Source organism: Melospiza melodia, chromosome Z, assembly GCF_035770615.1.
Source record: "Melospiza melodia melodia isolate bMelMel2 chromosome Z, bMelMel2.pri, whole genome shotgun sequence".
Taxonomy (NCBI): Eukaryota; Metazoa; Chordata; class Aves; order Passeriformes; family Passerellidae; genus Melospiza; species Melospiza melodia.
In genome coordinates, this window is record NC_086226.1 from 56,408,724 (window position 1) to 56,426,711 (window position 17,988).

Consider the following 17,988-nt stretch of genomic DNA (forward strand, 5'->3'; position numbering starts at 1 on the left):
TGAAAAACTATAAGTATTCTGTTGAATTGGTTGAGTTGAAAATTGGGAAATACAAAATCCTACAAATCCTGGTAGGAGAGTGACGTTTTTGTTTCATGCTTACATAGAAATCTGGAATGACAGGGATAATAAGCAATATTATAATAAGCTAAAGCAAATAATAGTGAATACCCCTTACAAGAACATTGACATGTTGACTCCTTGCTATTAACTAGCCATCTAATCTCATTTTGGATTCACTACTTCTTTTGAACTTTTAAAACCGAGGTTAAGGTCTTTAGTTTCAGTAGCCAATTTATGGAAATTATGTGAGTATGAGTAACAGAGAAAATAAGTTGCTAGAAAACACTATAAAACAATGTCTTCTTCCTGATTGTCTACCTGTAGTACCTGAAAGTATCAGTTAGGTTTAATAGTGCTTCATTTATTGTTGAGTCATGGAGACTAATGTGGTAGCTTAAATTGTAGTAACTGGTTAAATCTGGAGCAGATTGCAAAACCTGTGAGGTCTCTTTGAAAGTGAGAGTGGTTGCATGGCAAGAAGATCCTTGAGAGCCAACTTAGAAGGGATGGGAGGCAGCAAGTCTTGCTCCTCAGAAAATAACTGAAGGTATGTAGAACATCCTAAGAACATAAGTAACTAACAGGTTTGTATTTAAATTGGTTATTAAATAAAAATGTAAGACTTGAACACCTTTTTTTTACATCAAATTTCACCTTGGTAATATTTTCTTTCCTTGAGTTTAGAAGGCCAGTATTAAATGTGCACAGTTGGCACTAGTGTAGTTCTCAGTGTAGGTCTGTAGCTTGTTTAATTGCATTTGGAATACACACAAATCTGGAATAAATTCAGGTACATCTTTCATATTTTTTATTCTTACTACACAATGCTCTGGTTATCTCTGATTAACCTTTTAAACTGTAAGTTTCAATTAAGCTTATTTTTTTATCCAGTGATATGTCTATTATCAATCCATCCTTAATTTTACCTGGCCTAATATTTGTACATCCTAGCTACCTTTTCTCTGACCAGGTAGAACATATTATTTTAATCTGCTCTTGCCTTGTACCTCTAAAGGGTTAAGGAGACAAAACTTTGATTCTTTTTATGAGAAATAGATCTTACTACTATTTTTTTTCTTGCTTTCTTTGTTCTCCAGGTTCCATAACAATCCTGGATTCAAGACTGCAGAGCCTTTTACATTTCTTTCCCCAGAGCTGACAGGGAGTGTAGTCACATTGTCTATATAAGGTTTTTAAATGAATTTTGCCAACTGACTAGTTTAGCTACAATGTTCACATTTATACTACCGAGTGCTTGTTTGGTCAGTATTTCTATAAGTACTGTATGACTCTGAAAGGCACAGTTTGGTAGCAGCAACCAGAATATAAAGTATGCCATCAAGAAACATAAACAAGACATCATGATACCTCTCTCACAACTTCGCAGCTGTGAAAGGTGAGATAAAATCCAGAAGTAATAAATGTAACAGTGTAAACTATGCATTAATTGTACAATCAAGAGAATAAACCATCATTTGATTTAGTATCATTACCCAAAATAAATCCTGTCCAGCACCTGAATAAAAGAAAGTCTGTGTATGACAATAGTAGCAGCAAGCATATGTGGAAAGGTGTTTTATCACATGATCCATTGTGGAACATGTTTCTTTTATCACAGAAGTCCATGGGATTGCATAAAAATAGAAGAAGATGCTCTAGGTGTTAGGTGAGTTGAAGTAGCATTCTCAGTGAAGAAAGACATTATCAAGTTGTTACAGAATGAATTTTCATAAATAATCATCTACAGCAGTGGATATTCATTTATAGTTTATTTTGCAAGTATGATGAGTGAAAAGAGTAAGATTAACTGGAGTATTTTGACAGATGTGGCATGATAGCTCTTAAATGCTTAGAATTAAAATGCTTAGAATTAGAATAAAAGTATTGTAATACTAATAGTTCCTGTATTGAATGTTATTATCCTTTGTTTGAAGATTATCTGTATTCTGACCATGACTCACCACTGTCAGTATAGGATTGCTGTAGATTTTGAGAAAAAAATACGTAAGATCTATAGAGTATGACCCTTTAAGTTCATCTAGTTCAAACTCCCTCCTGCAATCAGCAGAGACATCTCCAACTAGATCAGGTTGCTTAGAGCCATATCCAACCTGACCTTGAATGTTTCCAGAGATGGGGCATCCACTACCTCTCTGAACAACCACCTTGCAGTATTTTACAATCTTTACTGTCAAAAAGCCTTCTTCCTTATGTCTTGTCTAGGTCAAAACCAGGCCCTGATGGAAAGTATTTTTCCATCTTTCTTACAGACTCCTGTTAAGTACTGAAGGACATACAAAGGAAGTTCTCTCCTGAGTCTTCTCTTCTCCAGGCTAAATAACTCGAAGTCTCTCAGCCTTTCCTGGTTCCATCCCTCCACTCATATTTGTGGCTTTTTTCTGCACTAAGAATCACCTGCCTTGACCAGTGGCCACACTTCTTTTGATGAAGCACAGAACAGTATGACAATCTTCTCTCAAAGAGATGATGTTTCTGATAGTGCTGCTTATGCAGAAGGGACTGATGTGTCAATACTTGGAGGTGTTTAGAGCCTCAGTAATCAAAACAAAGCCAGGGATTTCTCTTCAATGCAAAAGTGTGGTAGGCAGCTGTTTCTGAAGAAATTTTGGAGATATGGATTATACTGTATAATAGGTTAATAGTACATCTCATCTTCCTTTATAGTTATAAACTTTACTTGCATGTCCCAGAACCTAAGTGTCACAGAAAGTAGACAGGTGTGTCTCTGTGCAGTTTGAGATCTCATGCTACTCATAATCTTTGCTAAGAAGTCATGAGTGTTAAAGTGTGAGTTTCATTTCTGTTTGTGATGCCATGATGCAGGGAGAATCACATGAGGCTATAGTAAAGACCTTGAGGTAGAAAATGCGTGTCATTAATTATGGCACATGGCCACTCCAGTAAAGATTACTGAGAGCTGTTATATGAAACAAAACATACTTTATGTGCTGCTTCACTGAAGATTATTCATAGGAAGGGTTTTCTACTCTGTTATATACAAGGGTGAAGGAGAAAGATTATATTGCAAATTAATCTACTGGAATAAATATCTCGGTTTTTTTCTGGGATTATTTTGTTTGGTTTTGCCTGATTTGATGACATTGAGCACTCTGTGTTCTGCACTTGAGTTGAAATTCAAGTCTTGTGCTAATAAATTTTTTAAACAATGTGTTCTCATTAAACGAAGATTGCTGTCTATTATCACGTCACTATATGTTAAGAACATATGTTAAGATGAAAACCAGAAATAACTATCTTGTGTAACCACAGAAAGAGTTGTATGGAAAACAAAAGCTTCTTAAAGCAAATGTGTGTAATGAATTTGTAGATTGTACATGGTGGACTTGCAAACGCAGACTGTAATTTTCAGGGCAGACGTACATTTACTTCAGCCTTTCAGAGAGAAATAACAGTCTTGAGTAATTAAGGTGATACTTTGCTCAGAATTATTCTGACATTAATTTCGAGGAAAGGAAGTGTTAACAAACTCTGTAAGGCCTTAGTCATCTACTGAGTATTTTTAGAGGTTTTATTTTATTGGTGGGCTCCAGGTTCCAGAGCAACCTGATTTCAGTGCAGAAGCTTTTTACATATTTGGGTTTTTGGTAACTTGCACTGAAACTTCTGCTTATGAAACTTTTTCTTAGCAGCCATAAGAAAGAGAAAACTCCCAGAGGCAAGATTTAAATATATTCTAATGTTTCTAGTCTATTCTGAATTAAATGACTGCATTTCCTAATGAATTTCCTAATGAATTTCTAAAACAGCTTACGTTAAATGTTTTGCACAGTATGAAAGTCTGGGATAGGCTTTCTCTAGTTCTTATACAGCTGAATTTGTGTAGTATTTCTTCAGTAGGAGTCCAGGGTGTGGAGGGGCAGGACGGCGGGGCTGTGTGAGCATGGGGAAGTCTTTGGAGAAGGCTTGGAGGTTTCACAAAGAAAGACAGAAGATGGGAACAGGACATACTAACTAATTTGAAAAGCTGATGATGTTCCATGTTAGAGCAAGTTGCACTTATTAATATATGGAAAAGTATTAGTCACAAGAACTTGTACTATACCTGTTGAATATGTTAAGTCTTTTTTCTGTCGACTGCATGTTTTCAACTTAAATTTACTTAAAGTTTTACTGAAAAGAAATGTACAAAGACAGCCATTCAATTGAGGATTAATCACTATGGCAACAGAAATGTGGTGACTGAAAAGGGGGAGGATGTATTCTCCCCTCAGCTTCCTGCCAGCTGTCATATTCAACCTCTGCAGCATGAATTCAGGCCAAAATATAGACTGTGACCAGCTCTAAGAAACTTTATCTGTATTTTTATAAATTTGTACAAGAATTGCACTATAAAGGAAGACTTAATCCCCTGAATTGGATGACAGACATTTGGCACTATTGCCAGTGTTTGACAGAGAAATAACGAGATGCTTTGTAGTAAAACCTGGATTAATGGTAAACCCCTCTTTATGTTATTGCAATGTGGTGTAAATGAGAAAACTAAGCATGCTGTCAGCCTAGGAAAAAACATGCCCTTTGTATCTCCAATGCAGATTTAAGCACTGTTGAGAATACTGTAAATACAAAAGTTGTGTCATTAAGAACTCTACTTTATCTTATTTGTATTACACTGACATTTTGTAGATTATTTAAACAAAGACTTTCTATCAGTTGTAGGAACTCTGATTGCAATGTGTTTGCACAGCTTTCAGATTCAACAAGTTTAGATAGTTGTTTACGAAGAGTAGGCTTTTGGGAGATAACATGCCTTTGTCCTTGCTCTTCTGGGATGGGGAAATACTCAGCTTTAAAGTAATTGTTCCGAAATGGTTGGCCTGTAATGCTGCTTTATTGAGTTTACTGGTTCAGTTTGCAATGGAATTATTCCACTATTCTGCTTTTGGTTGTGTTTTTATAATGTAGTGAGTTAAAATGTGGCATTCTTTGAAGCTTGTAGTGGAGGTTTCATTATGATGTATGTGCATCACCTTTGGTTTTACTACTCTTTGATGGAAGGATGATGGCTGCAAGTCCACAGCTTCTGCTGGAATAAGCAATTACCTTAAGCTTTGAATTCTGGGACAGGCTGAGTATCTCCTCTCAAACATTTCTTGGTACTTTGTGTACATCCTGACAGCAAAGAAACATTGGTAAATTAAAATAATATGTAGCAATAGCATATGTTCAAGAAAAGCATATAGAAGGGTCATAATAACTAATATGTATAACTGGAAAAATTGCTAGGGGAAAAAAAACCCAAACCAACAAAAACCTCCAAACCAGACCAAAAAACCACAAGGAAAAACTGCAAAGGGGAAAAAGATTAGTTGAAATAATTTAGAATTGTAGATAAAGACACTAGAATGCAGTATCAAATCATCAAATTAATAACAATAATCCAAAACCAACTTCAACTCTCAGTGTATTGGGAAAGTCATGTGTTTTCTCAAGTTTTGAGGGAAGTGGGAAAATATAAATCAAGATATGGCGTAATGGTTTGTTATTTGTTGTAAGAAGTATTTCAAGAGGTTAGTCATACTGAATTTACTGTTTCTTTCTTTTCTGTTTTTTGGGTGACTGCAAGGCACCTAGACATTTTAGAAGGCTATTCTTGTTTATTATAGAAATGTAAATAATGAAACTGTGCAATGATAAATATCTTGGATATCTGACAGCAGTGGTTTCATGCACTCCTAAGGAGAAAAGTCTTATAACACTGGGGGCAAGTCAGAGGGTTTATTGATGACTGGAAGTCAGTATTTGGCAAATTAGTTACTGCAGGGATACTTTGGGTAATGAAGTGTTAAAAGAGAGGAAGGTGCTTGAACATGGTGCAACTATGGCTGAAGAATAATTATGCAAACATTTCAGCTTCAGGTTTCTGAAGGACGTTCATTTTCCTCCAAGTCTGATTTCCTAACAAACTGGCACAGACATTAGACAGTTTAAAAAACAAGTGTCTCTGTTTCTCTACTTAATCTTACTCCCAGCTTCTGCCCACTTACTCTCCCTTGGCTTTTCATCTTGCTGTATTTAAAAAAGTGAAACATTGTTGTACTTTGCCTTGCTTGAAGGGACTAAAGAAAAGGAATTTACTGGCTTAAGGTGTCCAATCATCTCAGTCATGTCAGATGATGCATATGCGTGGACTAGCATTCATTGTTCCAGAGTATAGAGCTGCCTCTTTATGTGTGTTGCAAGGACAGATACTGAAGTCTTGTACTGTCAAAGATAGACCAAAGTTTGATTTGGTAGGTTTATACTGTTTTTAAATAACTGCTGTAACTAGGCATCAGGAGACAGGTTGCCATACAGAGCTAACAGGTCCAAGAGTTGTAGATTCAAGATGGAAACTTGAAGTAGGTATTACTGCTGCCATTCTTCTTGAAGAGTGTTACCCTTAAATGGGTTCTGTGACACTTAATGTGCAGATAGTCTAGCATTTTTGCTACACTCTTGATTGCTGCATTATGTAATGTATAATTCAAAGGAATCAAAACTCATTATTGGTATGCAAAACTCAATATATACTTTCAAGAGTAAGGGAATTGCATAACAAAAGAAGGGATCAAAACCATCGTAGACTAAATGGAACGTGAAAGGGGTCATTATATACTTTCTTTGGAGTATTTTTCCATTGTAGTAATAATCCCTGAGTCTTCTGAATACTTTGGAAACCATTTTCGGAACAACTACTTAGTCTTCTTTCCATTGCAATATATAAAAAATGTCTTAAGTGTAGTAGATCAAGGGGGAATAGGAGAAGAGAACAAGGATAAGACAGAAAGGACTGACTACAGTTTTGTGGGTTTTTCCGTAGTTCACAATAGCACTTAATAATTTCACTTTATTGTACTTTTATTAACTTTTTCTTTGCATTTAGTTGGATATTTCTGGAGTGTAACTTTTTCTCATTTCATTTTTTCAGTTAAAAAACACTGCCTTCTGCTAAACTGCTTGCATGGTCTTTGTCTTATATATATGCCTTTGAAAGTAAATTAAAAGCATTTCTTTTGAACTTGCTGTGAAGGTTTTCTTGACAAAATGGAAGTGGACAAAGTTTAATAAAGTAGTAAAGATGCTGCATTCAGTAATTCAATCAAAATTTTTTATCTTTGATGTCAGTGTAATTATTTTGCTGCACCTCGTGCCCCTCCCCCTCACATTTGTGAAAACAGAAATGTATAATGGTGTTACAGATAATTCAATATAGACAAATATAATTTTTCAGATGACAAAAAAGTATTGGTTCAGTTTAAGTGAAATTTTCCACTTTGATCCATAGAACTTTTATAACATGCACTGCAAAGGCATATTGCGTTTAGTGCATTTAAATATTTAGTAAAGACTTTCCTGATTGTTGTCATTTCTGTCTGTCAGTATTCTTTTAACATACAGCATACAGAAGGAGTTCTGTTTCCTCTATTATTCCATCATACTATACCCAAGTATGACATATTGAATGTCATACAGAGTGTGACATTCAGTAGTACAAGCAGATTAAATATGCTAGTGTCTGTAGCAGAACAAGAGTCAGAGGCTTCTAGCTGAATCAAGTTGTCTTGATTTCACTCTTGCTTCGTGAGATTGTCTTATGTGTGTGATAAGTGTGATAATTCGTGTAAGCATGACCAGCACTATACACGGCGTTTCACGTAGAAGCGAGGAATGTGGACACAGTAATTTGTCAGTGAAAAGGCTTGGGGAACAGAAAAATACAGAAAGCTGTTGAAAAGAAATTTTCATTATGAGATCAGTGATTCAGAGGGCAGATATTGAAAGATAATTGAAAATATACTGTCCATGAGATGCATGAATTTAGGAGGGCCATACACGAAGTCAGATTCAAAAGAAAGCAAAATAGTGTAGAATATTGACAGCACTGGAATATTGACTGAATATCAGTTTTTGATAGTAATGCTAATAGAAAGTTAGAATATTTTCATCTCATTTTTCAAGTCTTACTTATACATAGACCCTGTCACACATTGTGTCATTCAGAGTAATAAACATCAGATTTGACCTTTAACAAACATGAAGCCATCTAAAAAAACTGAAGTGTTTTAGGTTTATTAAAACAAAATGTTTATTTAAAAACAAAATTAAGTTCCTGGGTTTAGGAGCTGGGTATTGGGCTTCCTAAAATGTTTGCCTGTTCAGCAGAGTCAGTGGTTGTGTTTCAGCCTTACTGAGTATCCTGTAACCAATTGCCTTTGCTCTGGGGAGCTGGGAAGTTTTTCAGGAGTAACTCACAATGGCTGCAGACTTTCACTGGAATTTGCTCCTGCAGTTCTTGCAATAATTTTTTTTACAGTAACTATTTCTGCCATGAGTTAAAAAACCCCCACCTTTAAACAACTTATTTAAGTAGAAGAAGACGTGCTCTTTGTATATATTTGGTGGTATTTTTATGTTGTTCTTTTGGGTGGTGCAGTGTACCTAAAATTTTATGCTTCCAGAACTCAGTATTGCCTTTGTACATTTATATGCAGTTAATAATACTTCTGACATTAAATGTGGTTCTTTGCAAAGACAAGCAATTTTATGACTTTCAGTGTGTTTAAAACATTTGGCTTTTTTCCCAAAGATATTAAAACTCTTCTTTGTTTGAACAGATGTGTAAACCAAAGTATTACTGCCTTATATACTTTGGTCTTGTTTAATGAGAGGTAGATTGATGTACATTTATGGGGGTTTAACATAACTTTAACACAGACATTTACATGGTTTGCCTTGTATTCTAGTCAAGTTATATTTTCTTGAATTAAATTATACAGCCCTAATTTCCTAACAGAGTGAAAAATAGTCTGTCATATCATAGTGAGATAAGAATACTGTAAGTATTTTTCATGGAAAAAATCCATAAAAATAAATATTTTTTAAGACCATGGTTTCTTTCTTCTTTGAAAATACATTTTCCAAGTAAAAAATTAACAAATATATATAGAACCAGCAAGAGAACTGTAGAATATTTATCCTGTAGATAACATCTACTAATTCAGTCTTAATTTTGTTACTAGTATTATACTATTATTGGGAGAATAGGGTTTTTATCTTAATTGGGATGGGCTTTCAGTGTAGTTTAGAGTAACATAATGTTGAAGTAAAATTTTGGTCTTTGGAGCTGTACATTTGTCTTACAGTGAAAATTTATGTGTCTAGGTTCTGTAATATTAACATCTTTCTCTGTATGCTAGTTCGAGGTTACTTACCAAAGTAGTGGAGTGAGAAACATGTGAGATCCTAAGGCTCAAGAACATTGTGAGCAGCCCATGAAAATAAAGGAAATGGACATGGATCAAGTAGAAAAACGTTGGGAAGAAACAGTGTAGATTTGAAACCAGATTTTGAACAGCAAATGACAAGGTGTGAATGCAATTTGTGATTTACTCTCTAAAGTAGAGTCTGTAGGGAGACTGAGGATATCACTAAGCAGCTATATTTTGGCAAAGGGGAAATTTTGGTGAGAATTTGTGAGAGTTTAAGAAAAATAATTCAGGTTTAAATAGGATCATATTTTTGTGCAAGATGTCAGAGAACCAAGACTTCCCTTCAATGTCCCTGGAATTTTGTGACTGAGCAGGGAGTGTGCATTTCAACTCCAAATCCCAATCCTAGTGTTCAGTCTAGTAATGCTAGTTACAAGGGACAGAATCGGGTGCAGTTGGTTGCATTGTTACATCAGAGGCACAGCTGTTCTAATGACTTCCATGTCTGCTTTTACTAGAAAAATTATGAAGTTCCAGAAGACAATACTTCAGAGAAGAAAGCTGTTAAGGAAAGGCAAGAAATGTTGAAGAACAGTAAGCAACAGCATCTATATGTTACACATCCTGTGACCCAGAGAAGCAAAAAAGTACATAGAGTAGGTTCAACCACCTTCTTGATTGGAAGGACACCCAAAGGAATACGCAGGTGAGACTGCTTTGGTGACTTGGAAGTAAAACTCTAAGGTTGAAACAAATTTCCTTTTGAGTAGTTGCATTTGTCTTTGTTTCAACCCTGCTGAGGCAATACTGTTATTTTCTATGGCAAGAGTGGAATTAGTGGGAAACTTAGACTCACACTACTCTGAGTACTGTAATTGATTAATAAAATTAATTGAATCCACAAATTACTTGAACGTGTTGATTCGATGGTCATATATTACGTAACTCTATAAATGTCATCACCATGAGTGTTTGTATTATGTGCATCATGGGCTACTACAAAACAGTGTTTAAACTGTATAGAAAGGAGGCAGTTTATAACATTAGCTTCTGACTGCCTACTGATTTTGCCCAGATCTCATCACTTGCGTTGAATGGCTGTTAAAAAAAAAGGGCTTCATGTTTCTTTTTTAGCATGGGGCTCAGTATTTTTCAATATTTCTTTTAATGCTTTTTTCCCTCTGTTATTTTTGGAGGGATAATAATTTTTTGTTTCCTTGTTTTCTGTCTTCCCAAATGATTGATGTTATTAATACGAATATTGATTTCCATTGTTATGCAGATAGAAATTCAATAAAAATAGCCTGATGGTTTGTGGAAATAGAAAGTGGAAAGCTGTAGCTGCATAGTCAAATCTACAGAATAGGTATTTGGTAAATACCTATACTCAATTTGCCTTGAGACAAGTAAATTACTATATGAAAGTTGGTATCTAGGTAATGCCTGTAAGCATTCAGAAGCTGTCATATCCACTAACTGGCTTCAGTTATCCCTACTGTTATTGTCAAAGTGCCAATAATTGTTCGGTTTTTTTACTATTATAGACACTGAAAATTATAAATATTTATTATGCAGGTAAAGGAGAACTCTTAATTCTAAAAACATTCAAAATCTTAATTAGTTATGAAAAAATCTATTGCGGTAAAATTTTCAAAGATGGTGAAGTGACTTAGGCTGTTATTCCAAGATTTAAAGCCATATCTAGCAAAAAGCTGAAAACAATTCACTCTTGAGCATTGAGCAGATTGTTTGTTAGCACCTGGCATGCAGCTAGACTTTGTAGTACATGTGTATGTGCCATGGAGTGAATGAGGGTGATTACATGTCTCAGTTTGTTGTAATTGGAGGGCAGAGTGGGGAGCTGTTTGCAGTCACCACACTCAAATGATTGGAGCTACCCAGTCAAGTGGTATTTGAGGCAAACAGGGTTAAATCTCAGTGCCTTTTGGAGCCTTCATAACCGGAAAGGCAACATATTTCATATCTTTTCTCCAACGGGTGATTGTTGATCACTCAACTAGAGTGATCTGTTTTAATTAGAGGTTGGCTTTTTAGCAGAAACAAATATTCCATAATTCACTGAGGTAGGATGATGCAGACAATGTCTCCTGTGCATGCATTTATCCAATTTTTGTTTAGCAAGTCTTTTTTAAAAGGACTTGGAACAATTATTTCCTCCCCATTTCCCCCACCCCCTTGTTAAGGGTGTCAGCATAACACATTTTTCCTTCTTGATAATTACAGGAGACAATTTGAGGAAATGGTATCTCACTTTAATATGGGATCAGTGAAGGACCTTGCAGAACACATTGCAAAAGCTACATCAGAAACCAGGCAGAAAATGTTGAAGGAATTCTATGTTTCCAAGCATCCAGAGATGGAGTCTTTCTTCTCACTTGAAAAACCAGCAGAAGCTTCACATAACTGTGAGGAAAGTGAACTGGGTACAACACGCTTCAGAAAAAGAAAATCCATTGTTAATTTTGGAAGATCCAAGTCTAGACCTTCATCACCTAAAGGACTGCTTCTGAGTGGAACTAGAGAAACACAGACCCAGGAGGTCCACAAGGGAGAAGCAAAACAGCTTCACAGGGACTCCTACTTGCAAGGTATGCTTGTTGATGCAAAATATAAACAATCACCCACTATTGCTACTCAACATATCCAAAGAAGAAACAGTCAGGCATTCAAGGATTTTATGGCATCTGGCTCACGAAGCAGTAAATCAGAAATAATTGAGGTGCTGTCTGTAAAAAGTTGTGAAGGACAGCAAGACTCAGAAGAAACACAGCTGCCAAAGGAAAGATCCGTGTCTCAGTCAGAAAATGGAGAAAGAAAAGCTCAGATTTGCAAGAAAAATTCTTTAGTGGACTTACTTGGAGATACCTCTATTCTCAGTGAAATCTTCAGAAATGATGGAAATGGGTCTACAGGATCACCAAGGACATATTCTTCAGGACAAGCAGAAAAATCAAATGGGAGACCAAAAGATTTCTGGGATATGCTGAATGAACAGAATGAGGACAGCCTCAAAAAGCTCACAGATATAGCAGTCATTGAGAAGCTTTGTGAAAGAGCCCCTCATTCCACAGTGACAGAAGAGAGAGAAGTGTGTGAAAGTTCTCTTTGGAAAAGAAATGAAACTTTTTTGTGGAAAAAATACAGTGCAGATGATTGAGATGAACCATCCACTGCTAAATCTTGTAGTGTAGTAAAATGAAAATTTTCTATGTAAGTTGCACTATAACTATTTTATTTGAACTTTGACAGCATTATGCCACAAAATATGGTAATTCCATGAATTTAAAGGTAAAATTATGAATTCATATTTATAGTGATACAGAATTACATTTTACAAGTAATTATTTATAAGTGAATATGTATGCAATTACACATGTAGTGTATAGTACATATGTGCATAGTCATGCCTATGTACTGTATGTTGTAACCTATGATATATAATGATTTTATATTAAATTTTTTTCGAATTTTCTGAATGTACTATACTTTCTTTAATTCTGATTATATTCCTCAGCTCAACAGAAGTACTAAGTAATTTTTTCCCTTTACTTCAATTTGGACACCAGCAGTCATCTCAACACAATTTAGGGATAACAGGATTTGACAATGATACTGCGTATATTTTCTGAGGTGCTAGAGACTGGAGGACTTCCTGAGACAAAGATGATGTCTTTGTGTCTAGTAGCTTTTGATGGATTCCCATCTTCCATGATTTTGCTCAGTCTCTGAAGCTGTGGACCTTTGAAATCTTCACTTGTAATGGTGAGTTTCTCAGCTTGGTTGATGTGAAGAACCAAGTTTTTTTATTTGATCTTTCTCATTAAGTTACATTGGGTGTCAAATTTAATCTCATCTACATTTTCATCTCCCTTTTTCTATAAATTTCTGTCATGTCTTTGTCAGGGAATATGCAGCACAGTATGTGTTGAAAATATGCAGTACAGTGTGTATGTGGTAAGGAATTTCAACATCTTGACAGGTTATAATCTTGAATTCTGGATGTAATAAAACTTCCAGATGAAAACTATACTTCACAGATTGGAAGGGTGTAAGATACTCAGTGTCATATCTCATTTGCCAAATAGTCTGTCACATTTTTCAGTGCTATGGGACCATGTGAAGAGTACCTTGTAACTAGAACAGACCAGGGCTTCATGTTGCTCTGGAAACCTTGACCCTGATTTTTGATTTTTGTAAGCATTAGTATACATATACATATATATAGGTTTTCATTCAGTATACTGTATAAATTGTTTTATGTGAAGGGTAAATGTTACGAAATTTTAAAACCCTGGACATTGAACCTGCACAGCAGCAGTCTGTGAATGGTGGTAGTTTTTGTGGTCTGGAAGACTGCCCACTGGAAAATAAGCTTAAATTTGATCTGGTGCAGCTTCTATTTTAGGTCATGGGAAGCTGTTGTAGACTACACTCTGTCTCTGTGGTAGCCATTGTGCACATATTATAAGTGGAAACCATCTGAAATCCTGACTGTGAAATCTGACTTAACTACCTGAAACAGGGAGCTGAGTATTTAACGTAAATGTGAAGGAATAAAAGCTTTGGGTTTTACAGGTAGCTAACATAAGTAAGATTAATGTATTCCCTAACTTTTTCTTACTCTATGCTGTTACCACTTTACTATACCAAATGGTATATTGGTCAGTTGGAACAGCTTTTCAAGAAGAAGTATGAACTAAGAAAGTAGAAGAGGAAGCTGTAAGCTCTTACTCCTTGGTACCTTGGAATTACATACAGCTAAATGAAGTCAGCCTAAGCTAGGTAATATCTACACCCTCATTGATGTTAATAAATGTGAGATAAATTAAGGCCTTTTGTTCATTTCATCAGTATTGATTTTCTTTACAGGTTAGTGTCCTTATGCTTAGAGACGCAAACTGCTTCTTGGGTAAGAAAGAGAAAATTTGATGGAATAAAAACTCTGGTCATCAAATACATTAAAAAAGAGGAAGGGAATAACCCCCTTATGTCAGCAAAAAGAGGAGTTAAGTGGCTTAAATTGCACCAAAGATAACTGAAGTTAGATAATAAAGAAACCCTGTAGTGTGCCAGTATTTGACATAATCAAAAATAAGAGAGAAAGGTGCCTGCTGAAAGTTGCATGGATGAAACTGTCCTTATTTTAGGCCAGAAGGAGGGACTGATAACCTCTGCCTAAGGGGTAGAAGGGGCTGGATAACCTTGTTTAATTTCAGCTGATATTGGTGTACTGAAGGAAGGCTTCACCTTAGCACCATGTTTGTCAGTCATGGTGTGAATCAGTTGGTGCTAGACAGAGTGAAATCTGATTGGGATAGGTAAGACTTCTATTGATGACCAAGTACAAAGCTGTCATCATTTTCTTGAAGTAATCAGGAAGTTATGTTTCTCTTATGAGGTGATGGTATGCATAAATCAAAGCTTCCATAGATGTGCATGTTTTATGCCAAATACTGACAGTATATTTGTGGAAATCTCTTTGTTATATGCAATTGAATTGAGCTATGGGAACATGTCTTGAAGTAAGATTTACATCACTCTGTAGCTTCCTGCAAATTTAATATATTTTACGAAGAAATATCACCTAAGCCATAAATATTGAAACTTAGTGCCCTAGGAATCTGTCCATAAAATATTTTGGCTGTCAAGACATCTGTATAATTAAAAAAAATAAATCTACACAAATTTATAAAAGAAGAATTTTACCTGTATTTGAGGACATAGTCTTCAAAGATTAGAACTAAAGAGATCAATTCTGTCTTCTTAGAAATCTGTGGTTATCATTTTGTTTGGCTTTAAAAACAAAAATTATGGTGTGAAATTCATACTTCCATGTACAGGTTCCATGCAGGAAGGCATGAACTGCAGGAAAACCATAATAACCTCCTGGCATAAGGAAATAGCTTCATGATAGTTGTCACCTGATCGGAATAGAAATCATCCAGGAGATGTAGTGTCATTGCTTTCACATGGAAATTGCTTGGTAGGTTTTACTATTCTTGATGGCAACTCCCTTGTTTTTTTACTCATTGCTGTTCCTATAGGTCTGGCTGTGGGTCCCTGACCTTGCAGGTGGTACCAGTATTTCCATTATTGCCTTCAATAGAAATTCTTTGACTGGAAAAAAACCAGGTTTCCCATGAAATAGTAAAAAAATTTGCCCTGTCTATGCTAACAAATGCAGCTATCCCAATCACAACCTTACAAGACCTAGGTAAAGACTCTGTGTGTTCTGAGTCTGATTTGCAGTGAATTTTACATCATAAGTTGTTTTGCAAACTGGGGCTATTCTTAGAACTGTTTGGCAGTAGCTGAGTGCTACACAGATTACATATTTGATCTGGGAGAGGGAGACTGAGTAATTTCAGGTAATGAATGTGTTTGAGAAAGTCAGGGTGTGAATGCAAACATTTGTCAACACATCAAGACAGTTTGAAAGGATACATGTGCTTTGAGCACCAGAAAGCAGACTGATGCCAGTGCCATGGCTTCAGTACAGGGTGTAAAAACCAGCATAACATAATCAGAGTATCACTGGATAATTCAAAGGTGATAATACAGTTACTATGTAAGAAAATGATTACTTAAGTTACTTCCTTAGATATCTTAACTGCAGAAGAAGGAGAGGATTTTGTTCTTCCAAGAAAGCATTTAAGTGCCTTTGCTGCTACGTATTTTTCTATTCCTGCAGTGTCCTGCATATCTTTTTCACTGCATACCTTCCAGCTTATGCAACAAATGGTGTAATATTGGTACAAATACTCTCTCCTTGTGTTTGCGCATTCCCCAGTTCAGTACATCTTGACTTGGTCCATTCTATAAAAAAAGAGTAATCACCACTTAAGTTGACATCATGTCAGAATCTACCTTCCTTTTGAGAGTACCTGAAAAGTAGATAATTGGCTAGGGATGATTAAGGAGATGCAATTTCTGCTGTCGAAAGTGGATGTCTAGATTGCAGATGAGAGAGGTAGGAGTGATTCAGAGCATTTAAGAGATATGCCTTTTGTCCTGTAAATCATGTGTGAATCATAGCAGTGTCAGCTAATTCTGAAAGAGGAAGAGAGTACATCTAAACAGATGATTGGAGGTCTTCAGAATTGTTTGCTGGGCATCCTAACCTTTGTTTAGTTGGCATCAGAAAGCTGAATCTCCTTTTCAAAGATCATGTGAAGACTGTGCTCTGAAACAAAAGATGTAATTGAATGTAAGCATGATGTATATGCATGACACTTGAAGACAGATTGTTTCAGTTGTTCTCAGAGGTTTGCATGAGCTAAGAGGATGCATTTGAGTGGTCAGAACCTGACCCAGTGTCTGTGTCAACACAGTATGACTGAATTGAGACTGTATACACAACTTGCACAAGCTGGAGCATAAGCAGGCCCACTCACTAAAGCATTGTTTTCTGAAAATATGCAGAGACAGTTTAATTACATTAAAATTTGCATTGGTCTGTTGTAACATATCACAATGGCTGAATGTTATTTGTATATTTAGTAGCAGCATTCTCAGTCCCTAACACTGTAGCTGGTGAAGACAATGGCTTATCAGTGGAGATAGCTGGGATGCTAAACAAGTATCACCTAGCCTCAGAGTGAATCTGTTTTTCCTTCAACAGAACTGTACTAGAGGGGTTTTATTTCCCTTTGTTTGTATTGAGTTGTTTCCATCATGTATATGTTCATGTAAACGTGATCTACTGTATCATCCTGAAATTCATTCTATGCTATGCTACTTACTTTAGAAACAAATAGTATTGTCTGTTTATATTGTTTGAGGTAAGTGCACGCAACTGTCATCAGCCCTTACCTCTCCATGATTTGGACTATGATGGAACATCTGTGACAGTTTCTGCTTGTTCTAGTTTATAATTCTGCAGCAAGGAAAACATTCATACTGTGGTCTGATTGGAAATGTAATTTAATTACCTCTGAGAAAGCTGATTCCTTAAAATATCTCTTTTGTGCTTTTGTCTCTTCACCTCCACAGCAAACTCAGAGATTGGTCCCTCAATATATTTATACAGTAACAGCATAACTAGAGGCATTTATGCTCATCTTGCCTTTCTGCCCTCACTGATTTGTAGTTGTGGTTATATATATGGCTGTAATTACAATACGCTAATTCTAATTTAAGAGTCACATACTTGGAGTACTGAGGAATATCTCCTAGTAAAATATTGAGGTCCTGTTCTGCTTCTGATGCGTCACTCTGCACTATTTAGAAAAAAGAGAACCTGTGTTCCTTCTAACGGACATTTCCTATACATTGCTATGTGCCCTAATCATTAGAGTAAGATAATTTATATTTAATATATATGTACTTACTCATGTACTGTCTTTATATTATATATGATGCATACCTATGTATATATAAATTAGAATTATGCAATATAATCAACTTCTAGCATACAGTTCAAGAAATTATGATTATGAAATAAGTATTTTATGCCTGAGGCAAGAGAAATATTAGGTATTTTATCTTAATATTTGACATACTGCTGTTTGATCCTTGGGAACACAGAAAAATTTTGTGGTTTAGAATTTTGTGGTTCTATCAAATTGTAACTGGGTAATTTGCCATCTGATGGTCTTCTATGTCAAACCTTTAGACTGATGAGAAACAAATGAGAAGTGGTAACATCAGAAATCCCTGAATTCAGTGCCATTCA

General features: G+C 35.7%; 1 protein-coding gene and 1 pseudogene across 1 annotated transcript in view; both read left to right on the forward strand.

Annotated features, from left to right (window-relative positions):
• ERCC6L2 (ERCC excision repair 6 like 2) overlaps positions 1-9,450 on the forward strand; it is a 48,648-nt gene extending 39,198 nt beyond the window's left edge. Inside the window, exon 18 of the mRNA XM_063179890.1 lies at positions 9,282-9,450. Coding sequence (XP_063035960.1) covers positions 9,282-9,323 — 42 coding nt within the window. The 3' untranslated portion in view covers positions 9,324-9,450. The remainder of the gene's footprint in view (positions 1-9,281) is intronic.
• On the forward strand, positions 1,161-12,783 carry LOC134431742 (DNA excision repair protein ERCC-6-like 2; annotated as a pseudogene).
• The last annotated feature ends 5,205 nt before the right edge of the window (positions 12,784-17,988 follow it).